The 25,640-nt window shown below is 33.5% G+C and overlaps 2 protein-coding genes across 2 annotated transcripts; both read left to right on the plus strand.

The window, feature by feature from the left end:
• The first annotated feature begins 4,286 nt into the window (after window positions 1-4,286).
• Window positions 4,287-8,338, plus strand: LOC120169001 (BEL1-like homeodomain protein 8). The gene is made up of 4 exons (XM_039177241.1): window positions 4,287-5,784; window positions 6,577-6,968; window positions 7,056-7,116; window positions 7,241-8,338. Exons 1-4 carry the CDS (start codon window positions 4,660-4,662, stop codon window positions 7,760-7,762), a joined length of 2,100 nt encoding a protein of 699 aa, XP_039033172.1. The 5' UTR covers window positions 4,287-4,659; the 3' UTR covers window positions 7,763-8,338.
• Window positions 8,339-14,428: 6,090 nt separating this feature from the next.
• LOC120168996 (receptor-like serine/threonine-protein kinase NCRK) lies at window positions 14,429-18,875 on the plus strand. The gene is made up of 10 exons (XM_039177236.1): window positions 14,429-15,100; window positions 15,457-15,548; window positions 15,810-15,929; window positions 16,190-16,300; window positions 16,517-16,795; window positions 16,980-17,224; window positions 17,351-17,647; window positions 17,742-17,975; window positions 18,094-18,321; window positions 18,493-18,875. Exons 2-10 carry the CDS (start codon window positions 15,479-15,481, stop codon window positions 18,832-18,834), a joined length of 1,926 nt encoding a protein of 641 aa, XP_039033167.1. The 5' UTR covers window positions 14,429-15,100; window positions 15,457-15,478; the 3' UTR covers window positions 18,835-18,875.
• Window positions 18,876-25,640: the final 6,765 nt, after the last annotated feature.

The following is a 25,640-nucleotide window of genomic DNA, read 5'->3' on the forward strand; positions in this document are numbered from 1 at the left end:
TTATTAAATAATAAAAAATATACGAAGGTTAAATTATAAATTTATCCTTAAATTATTTTAGATTTACAAAAAAAATCTATAATTAAAATTTTATATAAAATTCAGGGGTAAAATAAAATTTTACCATTCTATTAAACCTTTTTATATTTTTAATTTTATAAATAAAAAATTATATAAATTGTATGAATTTAAAAATTTTTAAAAAAATATATAAATATTTTCCAACTTGTTAAAAAATAAATATATAATAAGGACAATTTGTTCAAATATACATTTCAATAATCTTTTATTCCTTTAACCAAACACGGTAATCTTACATTCATGCTAAGCCAACCAAACACAAAATACAACATTCTCAGTAATCCTATTTTCTGGTAATCTCATATTCCGTGAACCAAACGTACCCTTATGAAAGCTGGAAATGAAAATTGCACAACAAATAGTAAAAATTAAATGTAGTTGTTGGACAAATTACGAATAAAGTGATAGAGTTAATTGAATTTGGAAATCATTTAAATATTGTAACTTAGTTTGATATATGTAACTTTTAAAAAAATATATGATAAATTTAATTAACTCACTCAATTTAAAATTTAATCTGAATTTAAACTTGATAACTTATATGTAATACTATATAATTGTTAGAAATGAATTGAAGCATTAGAGGCAAGTAGTGGGCAAGGGCAAGGGCAAGGGCAACAGAAGGAACAGGCAAAGGGCAGCTTCCCCAATGATGAAAAGGGAAATAGGAGACTAGGAGTAGGGCATTCAGAAGGATGGGACGTACCCCATAAATGAAGAAAAATATTGAAGAACCCTAAGTGTAGGGTACCCCGCACCCAGTTTTCTCTGCTACATCTCATGTAGGACAGGCAGGTTGATGTCACAGTTCTAGCCCTATCTTTAACCTACTCACCGATTGTTCCTTTTGCATACTAGCTTCCCCTTCCTAGCCTCCATTAGATTGGACGAACCACTGGTCTATACAAAACGGCATCTCTATCATCACCGTCCAATTCCCCCGAATCCAACGGAGAATTAAGCCTACATGATATGAGGTGATGATATATGCAAGAGAAAGATAGGCTGTTTGCGGTACAAGATGGGGGAGATGCGGTGGCTGGCTTTTTCTTTATCTCTTGTCTTCCCTTCAATGTTACTGAGGTTGTATTGGAAATCGGGAAAAAGAGGAGAGTTTGAAAATCAAGGAATTGCGTGGCGGTCGGCTTGGAATGCGGGCGGTAGTTCCTGGGAGAAACCGGTTCCTGCTGACCTCATACTCTCCAGTCCGGAACTCTGTTCTATGAATTCACATCAAATCAATGCCCTCCACTTAATCTTTTTTTTTTGTTCTTTTTTCCAAAATAATACTCTATTTGTTTATTGCCAAAATTATTTGTTTTTCTTTTTAAAATTAATCAAGACTATAAATATTATTTTCTTTATCTCATAATTTACGTATAATATTATTTATACAAGCAGTCTTATGATATATATTCAATTAAATTAAATAATAAAATTATATTTAAAAATTAATTAATAGATTTGATAAATTTATTTTAATAAATGTATACAAGTAAAATTTATAAAAATAAAAAAATATAAATATTATTATCTATTGATTTTTCTAATAAAATATTTTGAATCAAATCATTTTAAAAACAAAAGAAAAACATCTAGTATGATAAAAATAATATAATTAATATTAAGTAATTTTTTTGTTAGTAATATTGTATTTAACTTATATTGTTCTTTTATTTTCGTATAATTAAATATCACAATTATATGTAAATTAAGAAAATGTCAACCGATTAATGTGATTTTTAAAAGTTTTAATACCAGTTCTCAAATTTCATTATACCCTGTAAATGAATCGAACACACACAAACGGATATATGTTTATGTTCGTTTATTTAATAAATAAATGAACATAAACAAATACGAACATAAACGAACAAAATTTTTTTTGTTCATGTTCGTTCATTAAGGAATATAGCTTGTTCATATTCGTTCATTTAATAAATAAACTAACATAAACGAACACGAACATAAACGTTGGAGACCCTACCTTCTATTGTTCTTTCATGAAAAATAGTCGACAATGCAAATCAACCAAATCTACAGTGATAAATAGCGTAAAAGCTAATTAGCAGTGATGAAATGTTTGAAGATATCAGATATTTCGATCGATCTTTTAAAGATATTAAATAATTCACAAGACTTTATTTTAACGCTATAACATTTATATTAGTGGCCCATGATTACATATGAATAATCATTTTTCACTACGCTGACTAAAATATTTGTGACATCAATGTCAAACTTTAGTGATATTTGTTAATAATAATCATTTTCGTTGGCAAAGTAGAAAATTTAACAACATGAAGATTTCGAACGGTACAAATTGGACTACAAGGCAATAACATAGATCCGAAATCCCTCCGATGCTACATATCGTAACTGATATTATTGTTAAATCACCATTCAAAATTTTAACGTACCTAAAGTCTACTCCACAACTAAGGTCACACAAGAACTATGAAAACAAAAGTTCATTGTCAAAGTGTATTTTTTACTTATTAATAGGTTCTTTCTGGAAAACCCATTACTTCCGCTATTACACTATTTTTCAGAAATTGCATAGAAACCTTTGTTTTGTGGCAAATTCTATATATTTTTCTTTTTACTGATGCTCATATACTTTCGATTGTTACCCATAGCTTTCCATCTATTTCTAGAAAGAAGTATGATGTTTTCTTGAGTGTTAGATGTGAAGATACCTGTAATAACTTTACATATCAACTATTAAGCTAAATAAAACAGAAAAAGAGATGAAAACATACATGTAAAACTTCAAATTGTACTCCGATCGTCTCTACTTTCCAGTGAACACTAGGGTTTAGGGAAAAAAAAGGGAAAATGAATATAGGTGCGAAGTACCTCACGAGTTAACATATTGGATTTAATCTCCAAATAAAATTGGGTTAATTATGGAGTTGGTCATCAAAATATCATATTAATTAATATTTTTAAGATACTTACAAATTGGTCACCAAAATTGGTTTAAGAAAATTGAGTTAAACATAAATGAACGAACATAAACGAACATAACCGAACGAACATAACCGAACGTTCACGAATGTAAATGAACGAACGAGACCTATGTTCGTGTTCGTTCATTTAATTAAACGAACACAAAATCTTGTTAATGTTCGTTCATTTAATAAATAAACGCATATAAACGAACTTCCCGCCACACGGTCATGAACGATTCGCTGAACGTTCAGTTCATTTACAAACCTATTCAATAACAAGTGATTATTATAAGTTTTAATAATATTAATGATTTAAATTAAGATGATAAAATTAAAATAACAAATTAAATGTTTGAATTAGTATTATAGGCTGACAAATTTTATAAATGCAGACACCATTAAAGATAGTATATATATATATAATTGCTTAGCAAATAAAATAAATAAATTCGTGTATATCAAATGCATGCTTTTTCCTTCTATAAAGTAGAGATTTTATTATTCTTTTATTAATATTTTTTTTAAAATTTAGGGTTATATTAACAAATTTTGATATTGTACTTATTTGAATTTTACTGTTATTAAACAAAAGTTTTTTATTTGCAAAAAAAAAAGAATTTTATTAAGAAAATTAAATAAAAAAGGAGCTGTTACAAGGTTGCATTATTAAAGGTAGAAAATCTTAGTCTAAAAAGAATGATTACTTTTGGTAATTAACCTAATCAAGGCTGGTTCATCTAAAACCCGCCCCACGTAGTTTAGCTTTAACTTTTAAGCATGAAAAATTAGGTTCAAAGCGGACCCTACCAGGGGACATAAGAATTCAATTGTTGAAGATTCACCATCTTTCAATTCAAAACACAAATTTATCCTTCTTTTTCCACAATTATTGTTCCTCTCAAAGGTTTTTCCCCCCTTTTCTAATCAGTGTTTTTCTTACTGGAAAATTACCCACCTTGACAAGATCTTTTTTACGTTCATGTGTTTGAGAGATCCATCAGCTTAATAACCCAAAAGATATCTTGAAAGAGGTAACCTTTCATGGAAAAAATATATTGTTTTGCTTTATTTAAAAAGTTAACTATGACTCCATTTCAATGGAGTTAGGCTAGCTGCTGGTTCTTTTTCTTGGTTGGTGGATGTTGAGTTTATCCTTTTTCCTTTTCTTTTTATTCTTATTTTATTGCTTATTATTGAAGCATTTTCTACATACATATATGAAGTTCGTCGAAAAATATAAGCAAAAGATTCTCTAGTATTGATGTTGTTTTATTAGATCTAAGCTTCAAAAAAGTTGGGTGTTTATCAGTAGAGCTTGTAACTGATAAGAACCCTGAGTTTCGTTGGCTTTGAGAAATTAGGGTTTATGTTCCACAGGTTGACGTGAAGCTTATGATTGTCATTTACTTGTACTTTTAGCAGTCTAGGCGTTAGCTGATTTGAAAAAAAGAACTCTGTAACTTTCTTTCACCACTGTGCTTTCTCTCTCTCTCTTTCCTTTCAGTCTGATCTCTGTGTTCCCTTTGTTTTTTTCTTCTGTTTTATATTCGTTGTTTTTTGTTTTGTTTTGTTTTATAATTTATACCCTCCTGATCGTTGAACTTTTGTTAAAAGCTAGCCTTGCATGCGTTTGGTTATGGATACGAGCAAGTTTAAACCCGAACGGCATATAGCACAACAAAGCCGACGAGATAAGTTGAGGATCAACCAGTTGGAGGATTTCCCCAACGGTTTGGAGCAAGGTTCCTCGGTTCATTCGGGGCCGAACCCAGATCTTGTTCAAGTTCGTAACGATAGGAACGCTAATTTGCTTTACGACCCAACTGCTGTTTCTTCAGGTTTCATCCATGTTCATCCATGCTCTAAAGCCTCTGGTGACCTACAAAGTTGTGGTGATTTGATGGTGGGTTATTCAAGGGGATTAGCCGGTACAGAAAACGATCAAAACCCTATGCTTGTTGGGGAAGTGTTGTCAAGTAGTGCAAGGGAAAGCAACATATGTGCAGTTATGCAGTATCCCGTGACTGAAATTTGCAGCCATGACAGCAAAAGGCATTGTGGGGAACTGCAGTTCGTTTCATCTGCACTTTATGACGTTGTTAATACACCATCTGTGGGTACTCAGGGACCAGAAATGGCTTCTATAGCACATCAAGCAAGTGCTTTGCATTTTGATAACGCTGGTGCTTGGACGAGTAGGTCCCTCTTAGAGCATTGTCCACAGTGGGGTGATGCTTCTAATACTACCCAAGGGCTATCTCTAACTCTTTCGTCGAACCCCGAATCAAAAAATCGTGGTTCGGCTCAATTCACAGAGGATCAGTGTGGTTTTCATGCCTTTAATTCGTTTCCGAAGCCGTCTATAATCAGTAAAGGTAGTGGAAGTTCGACGTGCGTACACCCTCTCGGTCCATTCACCGGATATGCAACTATTCTTAAGAATTCAAAGTTTCTTAAACCGGCACAAGAACTGTTGGATCAATACTGCCATATGACCAATTCAAAGCTGGGTAAAGTTTGTGTGACATCGGAGGGTGCCTTCGATGGCGTCGGCTATTCAGCCTCGGCTGATACTGCCAATGCAACTGATATTGCTGATGGAGCTATTAAGGAAAATATATCGGTGGCTTCTGTCTCCGGTCTTTGCAGCTCTAATGAAATTAGTACAGCTGATGTTGGCATTTGGAGCGGCTCTTGTAGGCCTGACTATCAACAGAAGAAGGCAAAGCTTTTATATCTGCAGGAGGAGGTTGGTTATCAATTTTCTTTTCGCATTTATATGTTCTCTTTCATTCAACTATTATCTGCATCTTTATTAATGAACATTTATGACAGTGTCGGATGTGCTAAGCCCCATAGGGGCAAGTAGTGGTTAAATTTAGCTTAATGGGTTAGGAAAAAAGAAAAAAAAATTACAATTTTTGTATACCCATTATTTTTAAGAATAGAAAATTAAAATTTTAGACCCACATTTTTTAATTTTTGGATATGCCACTGAAGAATTACATCCTGTGTGCTTTTTATCTGTACATTTTCTTGCTGTTACTTGGACCTTTACATTGACGCGAAATTGAGCGAGTTCTTATAACTAAGAGCTGATGATGAATGAAGTTTATCCGACTTAGCAATTGTTCAATGAAATTTATGTCATCTTTTTGCCTTTGTATACCATCAAATCGAAGTTACATTTCGATTAATGGTACGGATCGGCCACAAATTCAAAGCTACTTTGTTTTAAAGATTCAACCATAATAAGTTGTCCTCTTGCCTTGGCCAAAGGCTCCATTGTAGGTTGAAAATAACAGGCTATGCATATCTGCATTGTTATTGGTGTTACTAAATTGGGCAACTTTTTTTTTATCAAAAAGTGAATACTACAGTGAAATTTCTGTTCTTCTATTATTTATTTTGGACCTAATCCAAATAGAGTATCATTATTCGTCGAGATAGGTGATTCTGTTCTTTGTTTTATCATTTTACTGTTAAGTAATGCTAGTTGATTAACTCTAATGAGGACTTGCATATGCTGTGCCATTGAAAGGTTTGCAGACGATACAAACTATACTATCAGCAGATTCAAATGGTGGTTTCTTCTTTTGAATCCGTAGCTGGTCTTAGTGCTGCCACTCCCTATATTTCCTTGGCTCTTAAGACAGTAGAGCGGAACTTTTGGCACCTAAGGAACGCTATCTCGGACCATGTCAAGCACTTATCGAAAGCCCTGGGGGAGGATTTATTGTCCCCAACTACCGGTGCTAGCAATAGCAAAGGTGACATGAATGTATCCAGACTGAAGTACGTGCTTAAGAAATCTGGTGGGGTTAACCCGGGCTTCCATGAACCCCAACAACAAGGCTGGAGGCCCCAAAGAGGCCTACCAGAATGTGCGGTGGCAATCCTTAGAGCTTGGCTCTTTGAACATTTTCTTCATCCGTTAGTCCACTGTTCTTCCTTTTCAATTTCGTATGTCCTCTCAAATATGTAATTTGGTGTGAATTTGTGTATCTTCTTTTCTTATAGGTACCCCACAGATACGGATAAGCATATGCTGGCCACTCAAACTGGTCTTTCTCGAAACCAGGTGGGCTCACTGCTTAAGCATTTGGTATAATAATCTTGTGTGATTGAATTGGAATGTAGCACGGTTAGGTGTTTGGTTTATCGACTTGTTTTCATGGTGTCAACAATTTGATTTCTGAATGCAGGTGTCTAACTGGTTCATAAATGCACGAGTTCGTATTTGGAAACCAATGGTCGAAGAAATACACATGCTTGAGAGCAAAGGATTGGCAGAAAGCAATCAGAGCTCTAGCAAAATTGATGCAAAATCTACAAGTTCCATTCGACCCAACGAAGACCTATCCATCAACAGCTCATGTACAAATGCAACACCGTGCAAGCAATTGGCTTGCTCAGATATGGCTGCTGTTGGGACCACGGGAGATGCACATGATGTTGAACGCTGGTATTACGAGAAACGTTCTAGTATGGATTTTCGAATCCCAACAAGCTTGGATGGTGCCATGATGAGTTTTGCACCCTACGAGCAAAGTAGGCTCGAGATGGGGGGGCTTGGAGCCGTGTCACTTACCTTGGGACTCAGGCATGGCATAGAAAGTGCACAAGTACTCCAACCACATCCGCAGCAATATCAACTGCACGAGGATCAGGATCAGCTTCGGCTGCAATTTGGCGGCGGCCAAATGGTTAACGACTTTGTCGGTTGAGCTTATTTTGGTCTTACTAAAGTTGAAATGAATAGAGCGGTGGCAGCCTAGCCTAGCTATTCCTTACAATAAGTTTTCAAAATGTGGCAAAACTGCTAATACACGGTTGCTGGCCAGCTTGAACGGATTTGTTTGTGATACTAACACAGTTGAATGAAAGAGGTGACATTTATGTGGAGAAATGGAGAGCAATCATGTTAATAAATAGTTTGTAGCACTCTATTTGTAATGCAGTTGGTTTGGATTTGTGTTGGTATTAGTACTTCAGATAATTGATGTATCCTCTTAGCATCCCAACAAGTTCATGTTCCCGATCAAGTCACCAATTCATGGCCAAATCCTATTATGTCAAGATGGGGTTTCCTCTGGTATCATGTGGTCACAGCTCTCACAAGCTGGACGGCTGTGAATGTGTTTTCTAAAATGTCCGACTGAGGCTTGGCTTCGTTAAACATGATAATTTGTGGTTTGGCAGTGTTGAAAGAGGGGTGTATTGGATTGTGACTCACTATAGCTATTGAACTTGACACTCAACTTCATTCTTTAGCCGAGTCACCAATTCACTATGCATTCTAACTTGGGAGAAATAGTTTTGTAAAGATATCATTAAGAATGCTGTTCTTGTAAATGTGGTTCCACTTATGGTGTTGCAGGTAGATGACCTGAATGAACCTTGTCAAGCTCAAGTAGATGATCTTATTGTACTACCATCATTCCTGTTATATTAGCATGCGCAACTCCTTTTTACCTACAGTGTGGCAGATTGGTTCATTGAGCTCTTATGAAATCTGAGACGCTCTTTTTTACGTTCAGTTTACCAACATTTAAATGATTGGGATTGGAGAGCTGTTAAAAGTTGGCAAAATGTCGGGGGTAATGTAAGTGTGATTTTTCAATTCTCAATACGTTCATCTGAGGATTATTTTTTCATCTACGGTGAATGATACAGTATCAATCTAAAGATGTCATGTGCTCTACGCGTCTTCAAGTTAAATATGAAGACTACATGACTATATGACGTCTTCAAATAAATTAAGAAAACTCCACAACTGCATGATTTTTTCAGGCAAATGGAGAAGATCCTAGGAGTATATGATCTCTTAAGACCAATAAAAAACCCTAATTCAAAAAATAATATGGTGGATGCCTTATATGAAAAAATAATTTAATCATAATTTAGTTTACTAAATTTATCATCCGATCAGATAATGTTCGAAGTTAACGATAAAAGAGAATAAAAACAGAAAATAATAACTCAAATCTAAATCATATAATCATGAGTACGAGAGCATCTAAACCACTAATATAAATATAATAATATTTTTAATTGAAATATTATATATAAATTCTGAACTCTAATTAGTATAAAATTTAACTGAAAATTAGTTTAATACTTTTATATTTTTAAATTAAATTCTAATTAAATATACATTTTTGGTCCACTGACACATCACAAATTGATTGCAAAATTTAAATTTTTTAAATTAAATTAAAATCAAATTGATAAAATGTATAAGTAATAAGGATTAAATGTATAATCATATTAATTTTATTAATTATCACATCAACATACCAAGATTTTAGTTTCCTTTGATATGAAGTAAAAAATTATATAGTTAAGGTTGTAGTTTACCTAGATGAAAAATCATGATTGAATTGGTTTAAATAGTAAGCAGTTTGATATTGCTCAAGTAAGGTCTTAGGTTCGAGTTATTGTGTATGCAGAAAATCTCGTTGGAAGACTCGTTCACCAAAATTAGGTTTGCGACCTGCGTCGGTCCACATTAATTAAGACGAAGCCTTGGAACGGGAAGAGAAAAAAATCATGTTTGGGTGGTTCACACGTGTTTGTTTTGGGATAAGAGTAGGGCCACAACTGAAGATTTGATTTGTGGAAAAATGATAAAAATCAGCCCATGGACGTGAGAAAGCAGTCTAACCCAAAGCCATTGATATCAATGGTTTGACAAACAGGCAGCCATGCATTCATGCAATTTCAACGCGTATTTAAAGTAACCATACATACGATACAATCAAAACCAGAATACAAGCTACACGTACAGAAGCTAATTACATTATAAACATATTTAGATGTAGAAAAACCGCATTAAACATCAAATATAACCGGTTTATTTCCCTATATATTATCGATCATCCGATTAATTTACCCACTTCCAGCTGATCCATCGCCACCAGGGTAGTTGCTGAAGTCCTCCCTAGGAATGTAATGGTGGTTGTTCACGCCGCTCTCTTCTCGATTCCCACTTTTGGCATCGTCGACCAGAAGCCTCCGACCAACGAAAATGATGTGTTCAGGCTTCGGCGAATCCACTTTTAGAACCTTTGCAGCCGAGCAGGAACTCATCATCACCAGTATTGTTAAAGCAAGAGCCAAAAGCCTCATTCTTGCACCCATTAGTTGCTTTCACCACTCTAAGAAGAACCAAATAAATGTCAGCAAACGAATCAAGTGTCTGAGCAGCAGAGCGAAACCTTGTATAAGGAGAAAAATGATAGGGTTCATGTCCCATTGATATAAAGCAACATAAATTTGGTGATGGGGTCGGCAAGATTAAGTGGGATGGCCATATTGTTCCATACAAGTTTTAAAGAATGGGTTGAAATGATGGAATTGAAAGAAACATTTTCGTCCACATTGGAATTAAGACATAAATAGGAAAATTCCACACTATGAGTGGATTCAATTGATGCATATTGCATGATGTCAAAACATTGTGATACCCAAGAAAAAAGAGGATCCCCTTGAAGGTTTTTGGAGCTCAAAAATGTTTGAGCTGATCAAGTTCAGTTGAGTCTCTTGGGTTGGAAATTGGAATATATATATATATTCCTTTCCTCCATAATTCATACGGGAATTGTAAATATCTGAATCTGTCTGTCTCAAGCTGTGCCTCTCCTTTTCTTTGATAAGTTGGGCTGTTGTGGTTTCATTAAGAGAAAGAGGTGATTACAGCTTTGGCCCATAAAGAAAATAGAATAGTCCAAATGAGCCCAATGAAACAAGGAACCCTAAGACCAAACAAAACACATTAGCAGCCACCACACTACACTCGGGCTCAGCAAGGGGTGGCCCAAACGTCTTCAACACAGTATCTAGGGATGATAATTTAATCTAAAATTGGTAAATTTCTATATGATTCAATTCGATAGAGGGAACTTTCCTTTTCTAAAAAATTAGGTTTAAATTGGGTCGGTTCAAATTCACGTAGATGATAAAACATCTCCAAAGTCCAACTCAAACCGAGAGTAATAGTATAGTTGTCATATAAATTTATAGATAATTGTTATAATAATTATTCTCTATGGGGTTTTTTAATTTGGTCGTTATTATACGTTGGGTTAGGTTGATTCAGATTTATATTTCAAAAAAACTTTTGGAAAAATTTCTCATATTATTATCCAAGAAACAGTAGAAAACTCAATGCTACAACCAATACAATTAAAAATTAACAAACAATACCCCTCTCTAAGAGGTATTAATCCCCCAAACTAAACAAAGGTTCTTGTTAACATCACTATTCTTAATGATCATCTTAAATGCCTTCACCCTAAATGGTTGTCCCTTGTTCCCATATGTAATGGGGTAAGGGGGAGGTAAGATAGTAGGCTGCCCCCAACACTAGGTTGAGAGCAGCTTCAGTAGGAGACCTCCGAATTATGAAATGCCCTCCATGAGACTCGATCCCACGACCTCAAGGTTAGGGGTGTTCATTTGGTTAAAACGGTGGCCGACCGAACCGAATTAACCATAACCGAATTAACCAAACTTGTCTTTCTTTAACCGTTAACCGAACCGAATTTTTTTTCGAACATATTAACCGAACTGAATAAATTTCGGTTAATTCGGTTAATTTCGAATTAACCGATTTTTTTTTAAAAATTTTCTAATTTATATAAAAAATTAAATATTTTTTAATTCAAAAAAGTTTATAATTAATTTAAATAATATATAATTATAAAATAAAAATTTTAGATAAATTTTTTAATTAATTAATATTGATTTAAGTTTAAAAGTTATTGGATCTTAAATTATTAATTGGGTTTTAAATGGTTTGGGCTTAGCCCATATGTTATATATAATATATTTAATATTTTTTAATTAAAAAACAGCTTACAATTAATTTAAATAATATATAATTATAAAATAAAAAATTTATATAATTTTTAATTAATTAATATTGATTTAAGTTTAAAAGTTATTAGATCTTAAATTATTAATTGGGTTTTAAATAATTTGGGTTGAGCCCATATGTTATATATAATATATATTTAATATTTAAAATTTAATTTCGGTTAATTCGATTAATTAACCGAATTCAAACCGAATTAACCGTTAACCGAATTCTAAAAATTTTATTAACCATTAACCGATCGAACTAATTCGGTAAGCGAACCGAATTAATCGAATTAATTCGGTTCGGTCGGTTAACCAAATTAGTTCGGTTATTTGAACACCCCTACTCAAGGTTAAGAACCTTGTACTCTACCAACTGAGCTAGATGGTCATTTCAAAAACCTTCACCCTAACAGTTTCTTTAATATAATTCACCATACTCTCAAAATCTCTACTAATGCCCCTAAACTGCCTATGATTTCTTTCCTCCCATATATATTATATATATTTCTCAATAGATTAAAGACTACTTCAAGAAAAATGATTTAGATTAAACTCGGATAGAAAAATATACTCTCCATGTTGTGATATATATTTCTCATGTTCGATTCAAATAAAAAGTATTATAATTTTTAGATCAAATCAAATTAACCAAAAATTCTTTCCAACTTAAACTCTATCTGTTTCAGCCACCAAATCACGAGGCAAATGTTGAAAACACTGACCACCGGGTGTTAAATTATATAGCGTCATTATATATAGACTATAAAAGAACCGAGTAAAATTCGAGTATTATTAAAGTCGATTTGACTTGAAAATTCGCGAGTCTAAAATTTTTAAACTCGACTCGAACTTGAAATCATGTGCTTAAGCTTGTAAAAGCTCAAAATGTAAAAAAAAAACTTAAACTTAATTTGATTGAAGCATCAAACTCAAACCTAAACCTTAAATACATAAAAACCTTATACTGCATTTAAAATTAATAATACATAAATGTTAATATTATTTTTGTTGTTGTGATAAATGTTAATATTATTAATATTTTTTAAAAAATTTTTAATATATTATATTTTCTAACTGCTCTTTTTGAATTGAGAATCAAGTAGTTCTTTTCGGCTCGTTAAGAGCTCGAGTCTAGGCTATTCGAATCGAATATTTATTGAGTTTTAACAAAATCGATATCAAATAGCTCGTGATCTATCTCGTCTCATTTACCTTGGTAATTTATATATATATCACTAGATGGAATCCTTTCGTTCAAACGATTATCTTTTTGTGATTTCCCTATATCACATAAAAACCATTATTTTTTCAAAGCAGATTGGTTTAGGTGCGCCAAATTTTGGTGATTTGTTAATGACTTTTAGCTTTTGCTTCCTTTTTGTAATTACACTTTGATGGGTATTTATTAATCTAATGACGTTTAGAATTTAGTTACCCATATAAAATGATGATATACATATATCCATCCAATTATAATCTAAAGCACGTGATCATAATGATTAATATTCTTTGATCCAACGGTCTATAACAACTTTGCCCCCCACCCCAAATGACGCATAATTTGGAAAACTACACCGAACAAAAGGGTGGGGGGGACCTTACCGTAAACAACAACGTTGAAGTTCCAACTTTACATTTTTACAAACGTCGCTTCAACATTTCCCAACGTATTCAGTAGCAGTAAAATCTTTAAAGCTAAGCCAAGTTTCTTCTTTTTTGCTTTCTTTCTTTAGTTTCTACCTGTTGCCAAATTGGCAAAGGTCTTGGCTTTATTTGGTTCTTATTAATTTTTGCCAAGAACACATTAATCCTAGAATGGTTGGGTAGTCATTTTCGTGTTGGCAAATGTGTAGCTTTCAGAGAGGTGGTTGATGTGTTTTTTTGTCTCTATTATCCTATTTTCTGAATGCTTATACACACATATATATATTTATATATTCAGAACATATTCAGTCTTTGTCCCTTCTTCGTATTTGTGCTGTTATATTCTCCTCATTGAAAATTTGCCAACTTTTTCTTCTTTTGTTTGTTTCCAATTTAGTTACTATTATCTCTGCTTGTTACCTTTTGTGAATATAATGAATTATCCTTTCTTTCTTATAGTTTCTCTCCGGAGTTTATGCTCGCTGGCTTCTCTTCACCTTTTCATTCTTCTCTAGTTCAATACCCAGGATTGAACTTAAACATCCTATCATTTGCTCTAGTTTGTTGCACTTCTCTTTAGTTTGGGTGATTGTTTTGGTCTAAAAGAAGTTTAATTCCAACTTATGGTGTTGTTTAAAAACAGCTTGGAGTGAATTGGCCTGTTGAATTCTGTCTAGGTAGGTGTTCATTGATGGACTTGGTGCCCCTGAAAATTTCAAATTCATGTATGGTTTAGATATTTTCTTTGTATTTTCTATTGATAATTTATTTTTCCCCTTGTAAGTTCGCCCCAGTCATAAAATAGTGCGCTGTTCTATGTATGTGTCTCTTCTACCTATTAATGCAGTTGTTTCTAGAGTGGGTGAGGGAGGGTGAAGTAAAAATCTTTGATGCCATTATATTGAAAATCAATTGGTTTCATGTAGGCCGTGTGTATTTAATAGTTGAAGTAACTATACTTTAATATCAGCTGCTAATTGGGCAAGTCTTAATGTGTTTTGCCTTTTATATTCATTGGAGGCATTTTCTTTACATTTCTTCAGTTTTTGCTGTCTTGGGACTGTAGATAGATGCTAATGAGCTTTCTGAAGTTTTTTATATGACTTGGGTAGAATTATACTGGTAGTGCTGAGTATTTTTTAACATGGTATTACTTTTTCCTTGCTAACTTGCTTTACTTGACTGCCTTAGGGGAGGGTTAAAGAATTAGAATTAGCAGCTTTAGATTTGTTGGCCAACCATGAAATGAACACCACCCATCATGATATATATCTTTTCTTTTCTGATATTCTTGCCATCATATCTAGAGTTTGGGCATTAATGGAAGGCCGTAGTTTTTACTTGGTTTGAATTTCCAGTGTTATATCATACGTGATCTTTATACCTCTGTTACGATTTCCAGCCAATCTTTTCGTATGCAAAATTATAGCATCCTTTGATTCAATTCGATTATTACCTCCTTCTTTGTTGCATGAATTCTCCACTTTTTGGCTGATTGGATGCAATTTAAGGTCAAGAAATTTGCTCGAACAGTACTCCTCTGGCTCCTAATGAAGGTTTATATATCTAATGCATATGATTTCGGAGTTTTCTCTTTTCATTGTTTGATCTGATTGTGGAATTCATTGCTTCATGTTAGTTATGCTTTTGAAATGCATTTGGTGAGTCTAATTCGATACTTGAGATTATATTTTCCAGGAAAAACTGAGGTTTCAATCTGCCATTTTGTTCACACAGACTAGAATAACTTGAGCATTTTGCATATTAAAGGGAATTAAAATCCAGATATAACTTTTTAGTCCTTTCATTGTTTTCAGTTACATTGCTTTGAATTGCGTGGATGATTTCTACTTTGTTGAAGCAGTCATGTTCTGGAAATGTACATAGGGATAACTAGGTATTATTTCAACAGCTTGGTGTTCAGATTGAAATAAATGAAGCTTGAAGTGGAAGTTGTTCTCGTGTGTCTCATTACCTTGATTTGGATTCAGCAAGGTCTTTGCTGTGAGTCTTCTCTCTCTCCCTCCCCCTCCCCCTGTTTTTTAAAATTAAAATTTGATTAGAATACCATGTTACCATGGAAGCCCTGGGTGCCGGATGCACCATAGTTTGATATATCTTGAACTATATGGCCTGCAGGCTTCAAATGGAAGGCTACTGTAACTGAGTTGTTTTTGCCTGGAGATTTCTTTAACATGCCTAAGTTTTTGTTTGTTATTTATACAATCTGCTTAGCCAAGTTTCCTTGTGATCATTTAATGACAGACGAGTTTTCCAACACATCTGGCAAAAGGAACTGGACATGCACATGCTCTTCCGTATATCCTGAAAAACAAGGCGATGTTCTTAAATCTAACTGTTCTAGATCCTGCGATTGTAGTCCAGGTGTGCAATATTCTTTTGGTAGATTTTCTTGAATCCTTAAAATACTTTCGTGTAATTTTTCTGCTATTTCTATTCCATTCAACTACTATGATGTCTCAAAAGTAGACTTGGTCGTAGTATAATCTACCCACATTAATGCACAGCTTTTGGTGTATGATCGTGTTGAATGTTTCATGCTTATGTAATGTCCGGCATTTTGTGGAGCTATTACTATCATTTTGTATCTAAAACATCGAATTGTGTGGCATCCTATGTGGCAGTTGAACCAAAAGGAGATAGGTGGACATGTATGTGTGCTACTGATGGATTCCCCAAAGTAGCAATCGACAATCATGATACTAACTGTTTTTCTGCCTGCAACTGCACTGCTGGTATTTTATTCCAACTCCAACTATACATGTTATTTTTGAAGAATTCGATAGTTCAACTGCTACATGTATCATCAACCGTACAGATTTGTCTAGCATTTCATTTCGTAATATCTTTCATCTGTGGTACTATAGCCTTTTAATCAAATAAATTGGACAGTGCCCGGATAAAAAGCATTAGGACCTTATTTAGTGGCACTTAAGTGTACATTTTGACAGGATCTCTTCCTGAGGCACCTGCGAGAAAGAACTACGCTAACAGACTTGTTGTGATCATTCTTTTACTCTGTGTGATTCTCACGACGCTAGCATTTCTTGCCTCGTTAACATGCTACTTCTACCGGAAGGACAAATGCCCAAAGTGCCCCATCCAACAGGCAGTATTCTCGTCAGATAAAGAAACTAGTTGCAACAGTGCTACCAACTTGATAAGTCACAAGACTTCATCGGCGTCAGAAACTAAGGTTGACATCAGCTTCCCTGCTAAACCTTTTGCAGGTATATAAGCTTTAACATTGTTATAAACTTGTCTTTTTTTAATGAACTTCATTTGCTTTCAATCGTGATTCGATTACAACCTCTCAGCCATTTTGATTTATTTTGTTTTTGAACCTTGCATACTGCATTCTTCATTCTGAATTCGGTTTGGACATTTCAAGCACGATGTCTTGCCTATTTTCAGGATGCTTTCAAAAGGCTTCATTCCTTTGTTGGAGCAAAACGGGGATTGTGCTTGGAACAATTTGCCAGTTTGCTTACTCTGAACTGGAAAATGCAACCAATAAGTTCTCCAATTCCAATCTAATAGGATTCGGAGGAAGTAGCTATGTGTACCGGGGCCAGCTCAAGGATGGAAGAATTGTTGCGGTCAAGCGACTTAAAATTCAAGGAGGAGGCACTGATGCAGATTCCATCTTTTCAACAGAGGTACAATCTCAACTTGCCTTTTTTTGTCTAAAGTTCTTTGATTAATGAAAACTCCCATTATGTTCCATCTTTTTTACTGATGTTCTCAAAAGGCAATGAGGTATTTTACAGTGTTGTTTTGCGTAGGTCGAGCTGTTGTCAAGGCTACATCACTGTCACGTGGTGCCCTTGCTTGGTTACTGTTCGGAATTCAGTGGGAAACATGCCGAGAGACTGCTGGTATTCCAATACATGCCTAATGGTAATTTGAGGGATTGCTTGGATGGAATTTCGGGTGAGGCCATGTCCTGGGAAACTCGTGTCGCGATTGCTATTGGTGCTGCAAGGGGATTGGAATATCTCCATGAAGCTGCTGCTCCTAGAATTTTGCATAGAGATGTAAAATCTACAAATATTCTTCTGGACAAGAACTGGAGAGCTAAAGTAGGGATGGTTTCTTTTAGAAATCTAACATACGTTAATTTCTCACCTGTTGGTTTACATATTGATTTCTAACATAAGTAGTGAATATGTTCAGATAACTGATCTCGGTATGGCCAAGTGTTTAAGAGCCGATGGACTTCCCAGCTGTTCGAGTTCTCCAGCAAGAATGCAAGGAACCTTTGGGTATTTTGCCCCAGAATATGCAATGGTTGGAAAAGCCTCGCCTATGTCGGATGTTTTTAGTTTTGGTGTAGTTCTTCTGGAACTGATCACTGGTCGGCAACCAATCCACAAATCGAACAATAGAGAAGAAAGTCTTGTTATCTGGGTAAAGTAGCCATTTCATGTTACTATATCTCCTCTTTTTAATGCAACTAAAGTATATCCAATATCCATGCTGGTTGATTTGATTCTTAAAACATTTGTCATTACTTTGTCCCATTCAGGCTACCCCTCGTTTACAGGATAGTAACAGAGTGACCTCAGAGTTACCCGACTCGCGTTTAAAAGGGAATTTTCCGGATGAAGAGATGCAGGTAATGGCTTACCTAGCAAAGGAGTGCTTGCTGTTGGACCCCGATGCTCGACCAACGATGAGTGAGGTTGTGCAAATCCTATCGACTATTGCATCAGATAAATTGAAAAGAAGAAATAATCCTGTAAACTTTTATCAGGTAATGCTGTTAAATCCATTTAGAAGTTGATCATCACATAACAATCTCGAGACCAAAATAGTAGAGTTTTAACAATGGTATGCAGTACCATTTAATGGAACTACTGGTTTCACTCCAATGATATAGGGTTGCCACTGGCCAATAATGTTGCATGCTTTGTTAACTGCGCAGATGCCATCCGCCCATAACATGAAGAATGAAGCTCTTCTCGAAAGACATCAAAACGTTATCGAGGATTCATACAACGCAGAGGAACACATGCCAACTAAATCGAAGTCAGCAGAGAGCTCACTGCCATGCCCATCAGGCATGAATGATACTGAAATCGTCAGAAAACAAATAGAAACCCTTCCTGCTGAGTGTATGGAAAGGCTGGTTCTTTTGAGTTCCAATGCTCGGAGTTCACATGGCATTGATGATGAAGCAGTAGACTTAACAGAGCCTCGGTTCGAATCATTCCGAATGGTGAACATTAAGTCTCTGCAAGAAGAACAATCAAGGTGCCCAGATTAACACATTTTGCACCCAACTTTTCCTTGTATGCTGTAAAGAAAGAACATTATAGAGGAAATAAGTAGGTTTCTTTTAGAAGTATCCATTCTACACTTTAGTTGACATATGAATTCTTAGAAAGTAACTTAGTTGATGAAAAGCCAAACCAGAAAACACACAAATTATAAACGTCAAAGTGTGAGCTCATCTAATTATTATCATCAAACTTTAGGTGATCATATTATTATAGATCTTATATTTTTTTCCTTCAGTTCCAAGGGTTCGACTTGGTTAATTTAGACTGACCCGGGTCGCACATTTGGTTTTGGTGGGCGAGTCTCCCAGCGGAGATTTTATGCATATATAAAGACTCGAACCTGAGACCTTGCTTAAACTATATCAAATTGCTTACCACTTGAATCAACCCGTCAATTACTTCTTACACTTTGAATGCAGCAATTTCTTCCCCTTCCCAAATGGGACATCAACAAAAGTTTTCCTTGTTTTGTTAGGCAATTTTGCTTCTTCTTCTTCTTCTTCTTCTTACTTTTACCTATAAATTAATGTTATACAACCAATAAAGACATCTTCTATATATTATTATACAAACAATAAAGTAGACAAGTTGGAGTAAAAAAAACGTGTCATAACCATTTTTTTTAAACAATTAATTATTATTAATTATTATTTTATTATTATTATTATTTTTTTAAAATAATTATGACTTTAATTTGGAAAAATTAGTGATTTTGAATAGATTTGAATAAAATTGAAAAGAGTCGCCATCGACCTTTGGGTTAGGTAGGTCAAATACCTAAAAACGTCTTTTAAAATAATTTTAAGAAAAATAATTTTATAAGACAAAAATTTGGTCTACGTTACCAAAGATTAATTTAAAACAGGTTCGGGAGTCGGTTACGTGTGGGGAAGGGTAAACACCCCACAACGCCCAAAATTGGTACTGTGTAGTTTACTCATCGTCGTAAATGGTGGAAATTACAATTTGAATATGAAGTAAAAATATGATCTATTTATTGAATATTTGTTAAAATAATAGAAATACTTCACTTGGTAAGAAATCTCAAGATTTGCAATCCTCCAACGGGAAAGCTACCTCATCTATTTCTTATCTATAAAGTATATCCTATCTTTGAATTACCACTAAATAATATCGTCATGAGTAAAAAATAAAATATGCTTAATTTATGTATCGCTAATATTAACATAACAACCATTAATACAATAAAAATTATGAAAATAGAATAATAAATAAATTATGATCTATTTATTGAAAATTAGTTAAAATAAATAAAAAAAATCCTTTTCTCGATAAGAAATCCCGAGATTTGCAATCCTCCGCCGGGAAAGCTACCTCGTCTATTCTTACTTGTAAAGAATATTCTCTCATCATTTATTTAAAAATGTGTATCGAATATAAAAATGAAAATTTAAAATTTACATTTTCATAAAATAAAGTGAGCATCACTTAAGGTACCACACATTTTAATAAATTAATTAGTAAAATATATTCGACTTATTTCAAGTTCCTATGTCGCTAAAATGACGTACCGGATCGCACCACTTCGACCAAGTAGTACTTTCCACGCTCATTCTACGCATACGTGTTCTTGAAAATAAAATCAGATATAATGAAAATAAATGCAATTGGAAATATAAACATTTACATTAAATAGAATTAAACACATTACTTACATAATACAAATAACCATAAAATATGTAAAATACATTCATACATAAATAACTAAAATAAAGCTAAGTTAACATTACAAAACAAAATACAAACCAAATAAGCACATATGATAATTTCAGGGACCAAAATGACGTTTAACCAAGCTTGAAGGGCTAAAATAACAACAAAAAAATTTTTTTAAGGACCAAAATACAAATACAGAAGTTTAAAGGGCTAAAATCGAAGAAACATAAGTTAAAGAACTAAACTGAAATTACACAAAAACATGAAGGATAAAAAAAATATTTAAACCAAATGCCAAAACAGTGACTAAAACAGAAGATGCATAAATCTGAGGGCCAAATTCGAACATCAGCTAAAATCACACAACACATGCCAATAAGGACTAAAACGAACATTATACACAATAAGCAACCAAAAATTTAAACACTTAGAAAATAGAATACTAATCATATAGGATTAAAATGAAACACGAAATAAATAAAGAACCCAAAATAGAAATATGAAATTTCATTAAGGATCAAATTACAAACGTTACAAAGCTAAAGGAATTTAAACTGTAATTATCAAAAAAAAAAAAACAAAACACGGAAGAAGTTATGAGGACCCATACTGTCATTATCCCCTTTTAACCCAGCATTCGACCCTCCCCTGTCTCAGAACGACGTCGTTTGACGTCTGAGATATACCCTTTAAGGGTTATTATGAAACCCTAAAATCATTTTATAACTCCCCCCTCATCAGCCGTTTCACTCTTTCTTCTCTCCCTTCTCATATCTTCATCTTCCTTCGCCCAAAAAACAGAGGCCCTAACTCCCCGGCCACCGTAGAACGGTGGCCACGGGGAGTAACCCAAACCCAGAGAAGGTTCTCTACAACCTTAGATCTACCCACTACACTGACCTAATACCCAGATAAACCCTTTGAGTTCGAACCCAACAAGCCCCAAAAAAAAAAGACAAGTTTCTTTTACCTTCGGTGAGGGGCGCTTGGCTCCGATGAAGCAACGGTGGTGGTCAAAAACCAGGGTAAGATTCTTACTCTATCTTTCTTTCTTTTTTCGAATGGATGTTTCCTTTTTTTTTTCTTTCGTTTCCCTTGCCTTTTTATGTTTTTTTTTTCTGGTGAGATGATGATATCTAGAAAAAATAGGAGATGGGTCTCACTGATTTTGCATGATTACATCCCGATTTTTCGGGATTTAATCTGTTTTTAAATGGATTCTCGGGCTTAGGCTACTGTTATTTGACTTGGTTACTGTTTTTACAGGAACCGGTCACTGTTCATGCAGGAGAACAGTCGGCGACGACGGGACATCTCGGCTTGGTGGCTCGGGTTGGCTCGACAGCAACTCACGCGGCTCAGGAATGACTGGTGAAGATCAACGTGCGGCTGGGATTGGAATCTGGCTTGAGCGGCGGCTGTGTAGTTAGGGGATTAGGGTTGAGACCCTAAATTATTTTAGGGTTTGAAACCCTAATCTGATTTAGGGTTTGAAACCCTAAATTGTTTTAGGGTTTGAAACCCTAATCTGATGGGTTGGTTCAGTCTGAGTTGTTGGGCTCCGGGATTGGGCTTGTCACTTGCAATCTGGGCTTTGGGTTGGCTGCTGATTTGGCCTTGGGTGTGTAATTGGGCCTGTACAAAATTTGTAATATATAATTTAATAATAATAATAATAATAATAATAATAAATAAAATTAAATAATATAAAAAAGACCCGGACAGAAACGGGTGTCTACAAAACGAATTTACCTGTAAAAGAGAGACAGTTATAAGTAATATACATGTTCCATACATAACAAGAAACAAAATTGGAAAGTTGGTCGAGTCCCACATTTCTCAGCCAACACCAATGGGCCCATTGCCTTCTTTTTATCAAACTTCAAGCCATTGCTTTCTATATGGGCTAAGTCATTAGCCATGGACCCACTTTGACTTCTGGCCTTGCCTACCTACAAAATTCTTACACTTTTGAAGTTTTAATTGAATGTTTGAAAAATGAGTTGGAAACTTGAGTATTCCAAGGTAAGCAAGTGGTAAGAAAAACAAAATAGACAATGATTTAAGAAAAAAAAGTAGTTGTGATTTTACTTCTTTTTTTCAATTTTAAATTTTGACTGATAGGGTTGCACATTTAATTTTGGTGGGTTGAGTATGTAACAATTCAAATATAAAAAGGGTAAACTACTCCAATAGTCACTAATGTTTGGGTAAATTTTTGTTTTCACCACTGATATTTTAAAATTCACAAATCGGTCTCTAGCACTATCGTTTGTTGCAAATTGGTCACTCGCCGTTAACAGGCGTAACGGAAAACACACGTGGATTGTTAACAACTGTTAACATACTTACTTGTATGGTATAATTACACAAATAGTCCATGTTATTTATATATTCTTTCAATTTGATCCTAGTTTTAATAAATTAAAATATATTTATTTTTAATTCTTATAAATAATGATATATTTTTATACAAAATAATTAAATGTTTAAGTCCAATGGCTTTAAAATATGAAACAAAATCATCAACAACTTCCAACAATTTTATTAATATTATTCTTAACGATCAATTATTTTAATTGTTATTGTAAATTGTTATATTTATCATGTTTTTTAAATAATTTTTTGACATTATTTTTATTTAATTTATATTTTCATTTGTTGAAGATGATTGCAAGTTAAAACATAATCATACCCGTTTCGATTAGATTTTAAATATAATAAAGAATATATAATTATTGAATATAACAATTTATTTGTTTTAAATATGATTAAGATGTTGCATTTTAATAATTTTTGAGGCATGATATGAGCGGTTGTCGCCGCGCAAGAGACGATGGATGAGGGAAAGAGTTTTGAGGGCGACAAGGCGGTCTCGGGTCTTGCAGAGCCAACGTGAAATCCTTTCAGCCAGAAAAGGGATCGATCCCGGAGAATTCGAGACGAGGAAGAGGATTTCTGCATGTACTTATCTTCTATCGGACCGTTATCGTGGTCGGTGGCTCGGAGGGCGGCGATGTCTATATCGGAAAAGGCTTTGCCGTCGTGGTTGGATATCATGGCCTTGCCGATGGATGCATGGTCCTTCATTGACCCAAGAGCTAGGCGGAGCTTGGTCTGTATGTCTACCCCCATTTCTTTTTGTTTTATTTGATTCATATTAAGCTTGGCAAGAGGCAGATTATATATATAGAAAAGAAGCAAATTTGTTTGAAAAATCAATATGCAATGAGGAATAGAAAATATATACACAGAAACAAAATACTGCACCTCTATGCATGATTTTCTTGCTTTTAATATCAAACATAAATTAATGATAAATATTTTCTCCGAATATTTTTATCTTATTTGATAAGATTAATCTTTACCCCAAATATTAAACGAATAAATAGAGAAAACTCGTGATCAGAACTACCTTCAACATCTCAATTTATTTTTTTAGAAAACCTATATAAATTGTGTATTAAAAACTTAAAAACACCCGTTAAATAATTGCCCGTTTTAATTTTTTACTTCCTTTTTTTAAAGTCGTTGGGCTTAAACATTTAATTATTTGGTATAAAAATATATCATATTTATAAGAATTAAAAATAAATATATTTTAATTTATTAAAATTAGGATCAAATTGAAATAATATATAAATAACATGGTCTATTCGTGTAATTATACCATCCAGGTAAGCCTGTTAACAACTGTTAACGGTCCCCGTCACGCCTGTTAACGACGAGTGATCAATTTGTAACAAACGATAAAGTTAGTGACCGATTTGTGACTTTTGAAATATCAGTGGTAAAAACGAAAACTTACCCAAACATTTGTGACCATTGAAGTAGTTTACCTATATAAAAATTTATTTAAGTAATATCAAACTATTTACCACTTGAATCAACCCGGTTGATTATAATTTTACCTTTTTTATGTTCCTTAATAAGAACAAACCTCTCCGCCCACTCTTAATTATGTTCTTCATTCTTAAATTAAAGAACAAGAACGGTGTACATAACAACAAAGAATGATAATGTTGGATTTAATTGTTCCAAGTGAGAGACAACAACAAATTCAAGTGGTTATCCCATAAACATTTGTTTGGCTGCTGAGAAATTTCGGCCTTCTATGGATTTCTGACTCAACCTTAATCAATCATGCACCCATTTCAACTTTCAGACATGTTAAATCATCCACAATTTGTTGACCCACAGGAAACAAAAGTTTGCAGTTCCCCATAAGACTGCATTTATAATATATAGGCAATGAAAAGTAAAAAGAATTTTCATCAGTTGGAAGTTTTGACCCTAATCATCCAATGAAATTTGTATCTTTAATTCCTTTCATGCTTCAAATATATGACAAATAAGTTGAGCAATATGAAATCAAATCATAAATAAATGGCCGAATTTACCTTTCTTTTGGAATATACTTTCCCTAATCTACAACACACTTAAATAGAGGTGAGATAATATATTATATACTTAATATATATTATTATTATAAAATATGATATATAGTTAAGTGATCGATTATATTATAAATATCATAGAAATAATATGTAGATATCAATTAAAATAGCCAACAAAATTAAAAAACCTTAGTGCCGTTGTTTGTTATGTTTAGGATTGTTTATTTTTTCTTTTTGATTGGTAGGTGCAAATACTTATTTTCGTTCGAGACTATTTCACATTTTATATCATATAGTTTATATAGTATGTATATAGTAAATCGATATTTATATATTATTATATAGTGTGTATATTACATTATAATATTTATAATATATAATATTATATAGTATAGTTACATATTTTTTATTAGTGTATAATATATTTTATTTTATATAATATATCTACATAGTATATATATTATATATAGTATTATATATTAATATATACATCATTAATATAATATTATATATTACATTAATATTTAGTATTATTATTTAGATCTACGCTTGTATATATTATATATTACATATATATATATATTACATTAATATATATGGTAAAACATGAAACCTTCTTCTTTAGATCTACGCTTGTGTAGGTGTTTTCGGAGATTTGGAGTTTAGAAAATTGCTTAGGATGTTAAGAGGAGTCAAAAGAGATATAGATTTGAACT

The sequence above is a fragment of the Hibiscus syriacus genome, unplaced genomic scaffold, assembly GCF_006381635.1.
Source record: "Hibiscus syriacus cultivar Baekdansim isolate YM2019G1 unplaced genomic scaffold, ASM638163v2 tig00111743_pilon, whole genome shotgun sequence".
Classification (NCBI taxonomy): Eukaryota; Viridiplantae; Streptophyta; class Magnoliopsida; order Malvales; family Malvaceae; genus Hibiscus; species Hibiscus syriacus.

What these genes read in the sequence shown, in the direction of transcription:
- LOC120169001 (XM_039177241.1), top strand. Translation starts at nt 4,660, where the DNA reads ATGCGTTTGGTTATGGATACGAGCAAGTTTAAACCCGAACGGCATATA. An exon ending in TTTGAACATTTTCTTCATCC is followed by an intron (nt 6,969 to 7,055) that starts GTTAGTCCACTG and finishes CTTTTCTTATAG; the next exon opens with GTACCCCACAGATACGGATA. An exon ending in CTGGTCTTTCTCGAAACCAG is followed by an intron (nt 7,117 to 7,240) that starts GTGGGCTCACTG and finishes TTCTGAATGCAG; the next exon opens with GTGTCTAACTGGTTCATAAA.
- LOC120168996 (XM_039177236.1), top strand. Translation starts at nt 15,479, where the DNA reads ATGAAGCTTGAAGTGGAAGTTGTTCTCGTGTGTCTCATTACCTTGATT. An exon ending in ATCCTGCGATTGTAGTCCAG is followed by an intron (nt 15,930 to 16,189) that starts GTGTGCAATATT and finishes CCTATGTGGCAG; the next exon opens with TTGAACCAAAAGGAGATAGG. An exon ending in ATTCCATCTTTTCAACAGAG is followed by an intron (nt 17,225 to 17,350) that starts GTACAATCTCAA and finishes TGTTTTGCGTAG; the next exon opens with GTCGAGCTGTTGTCAAGGCT.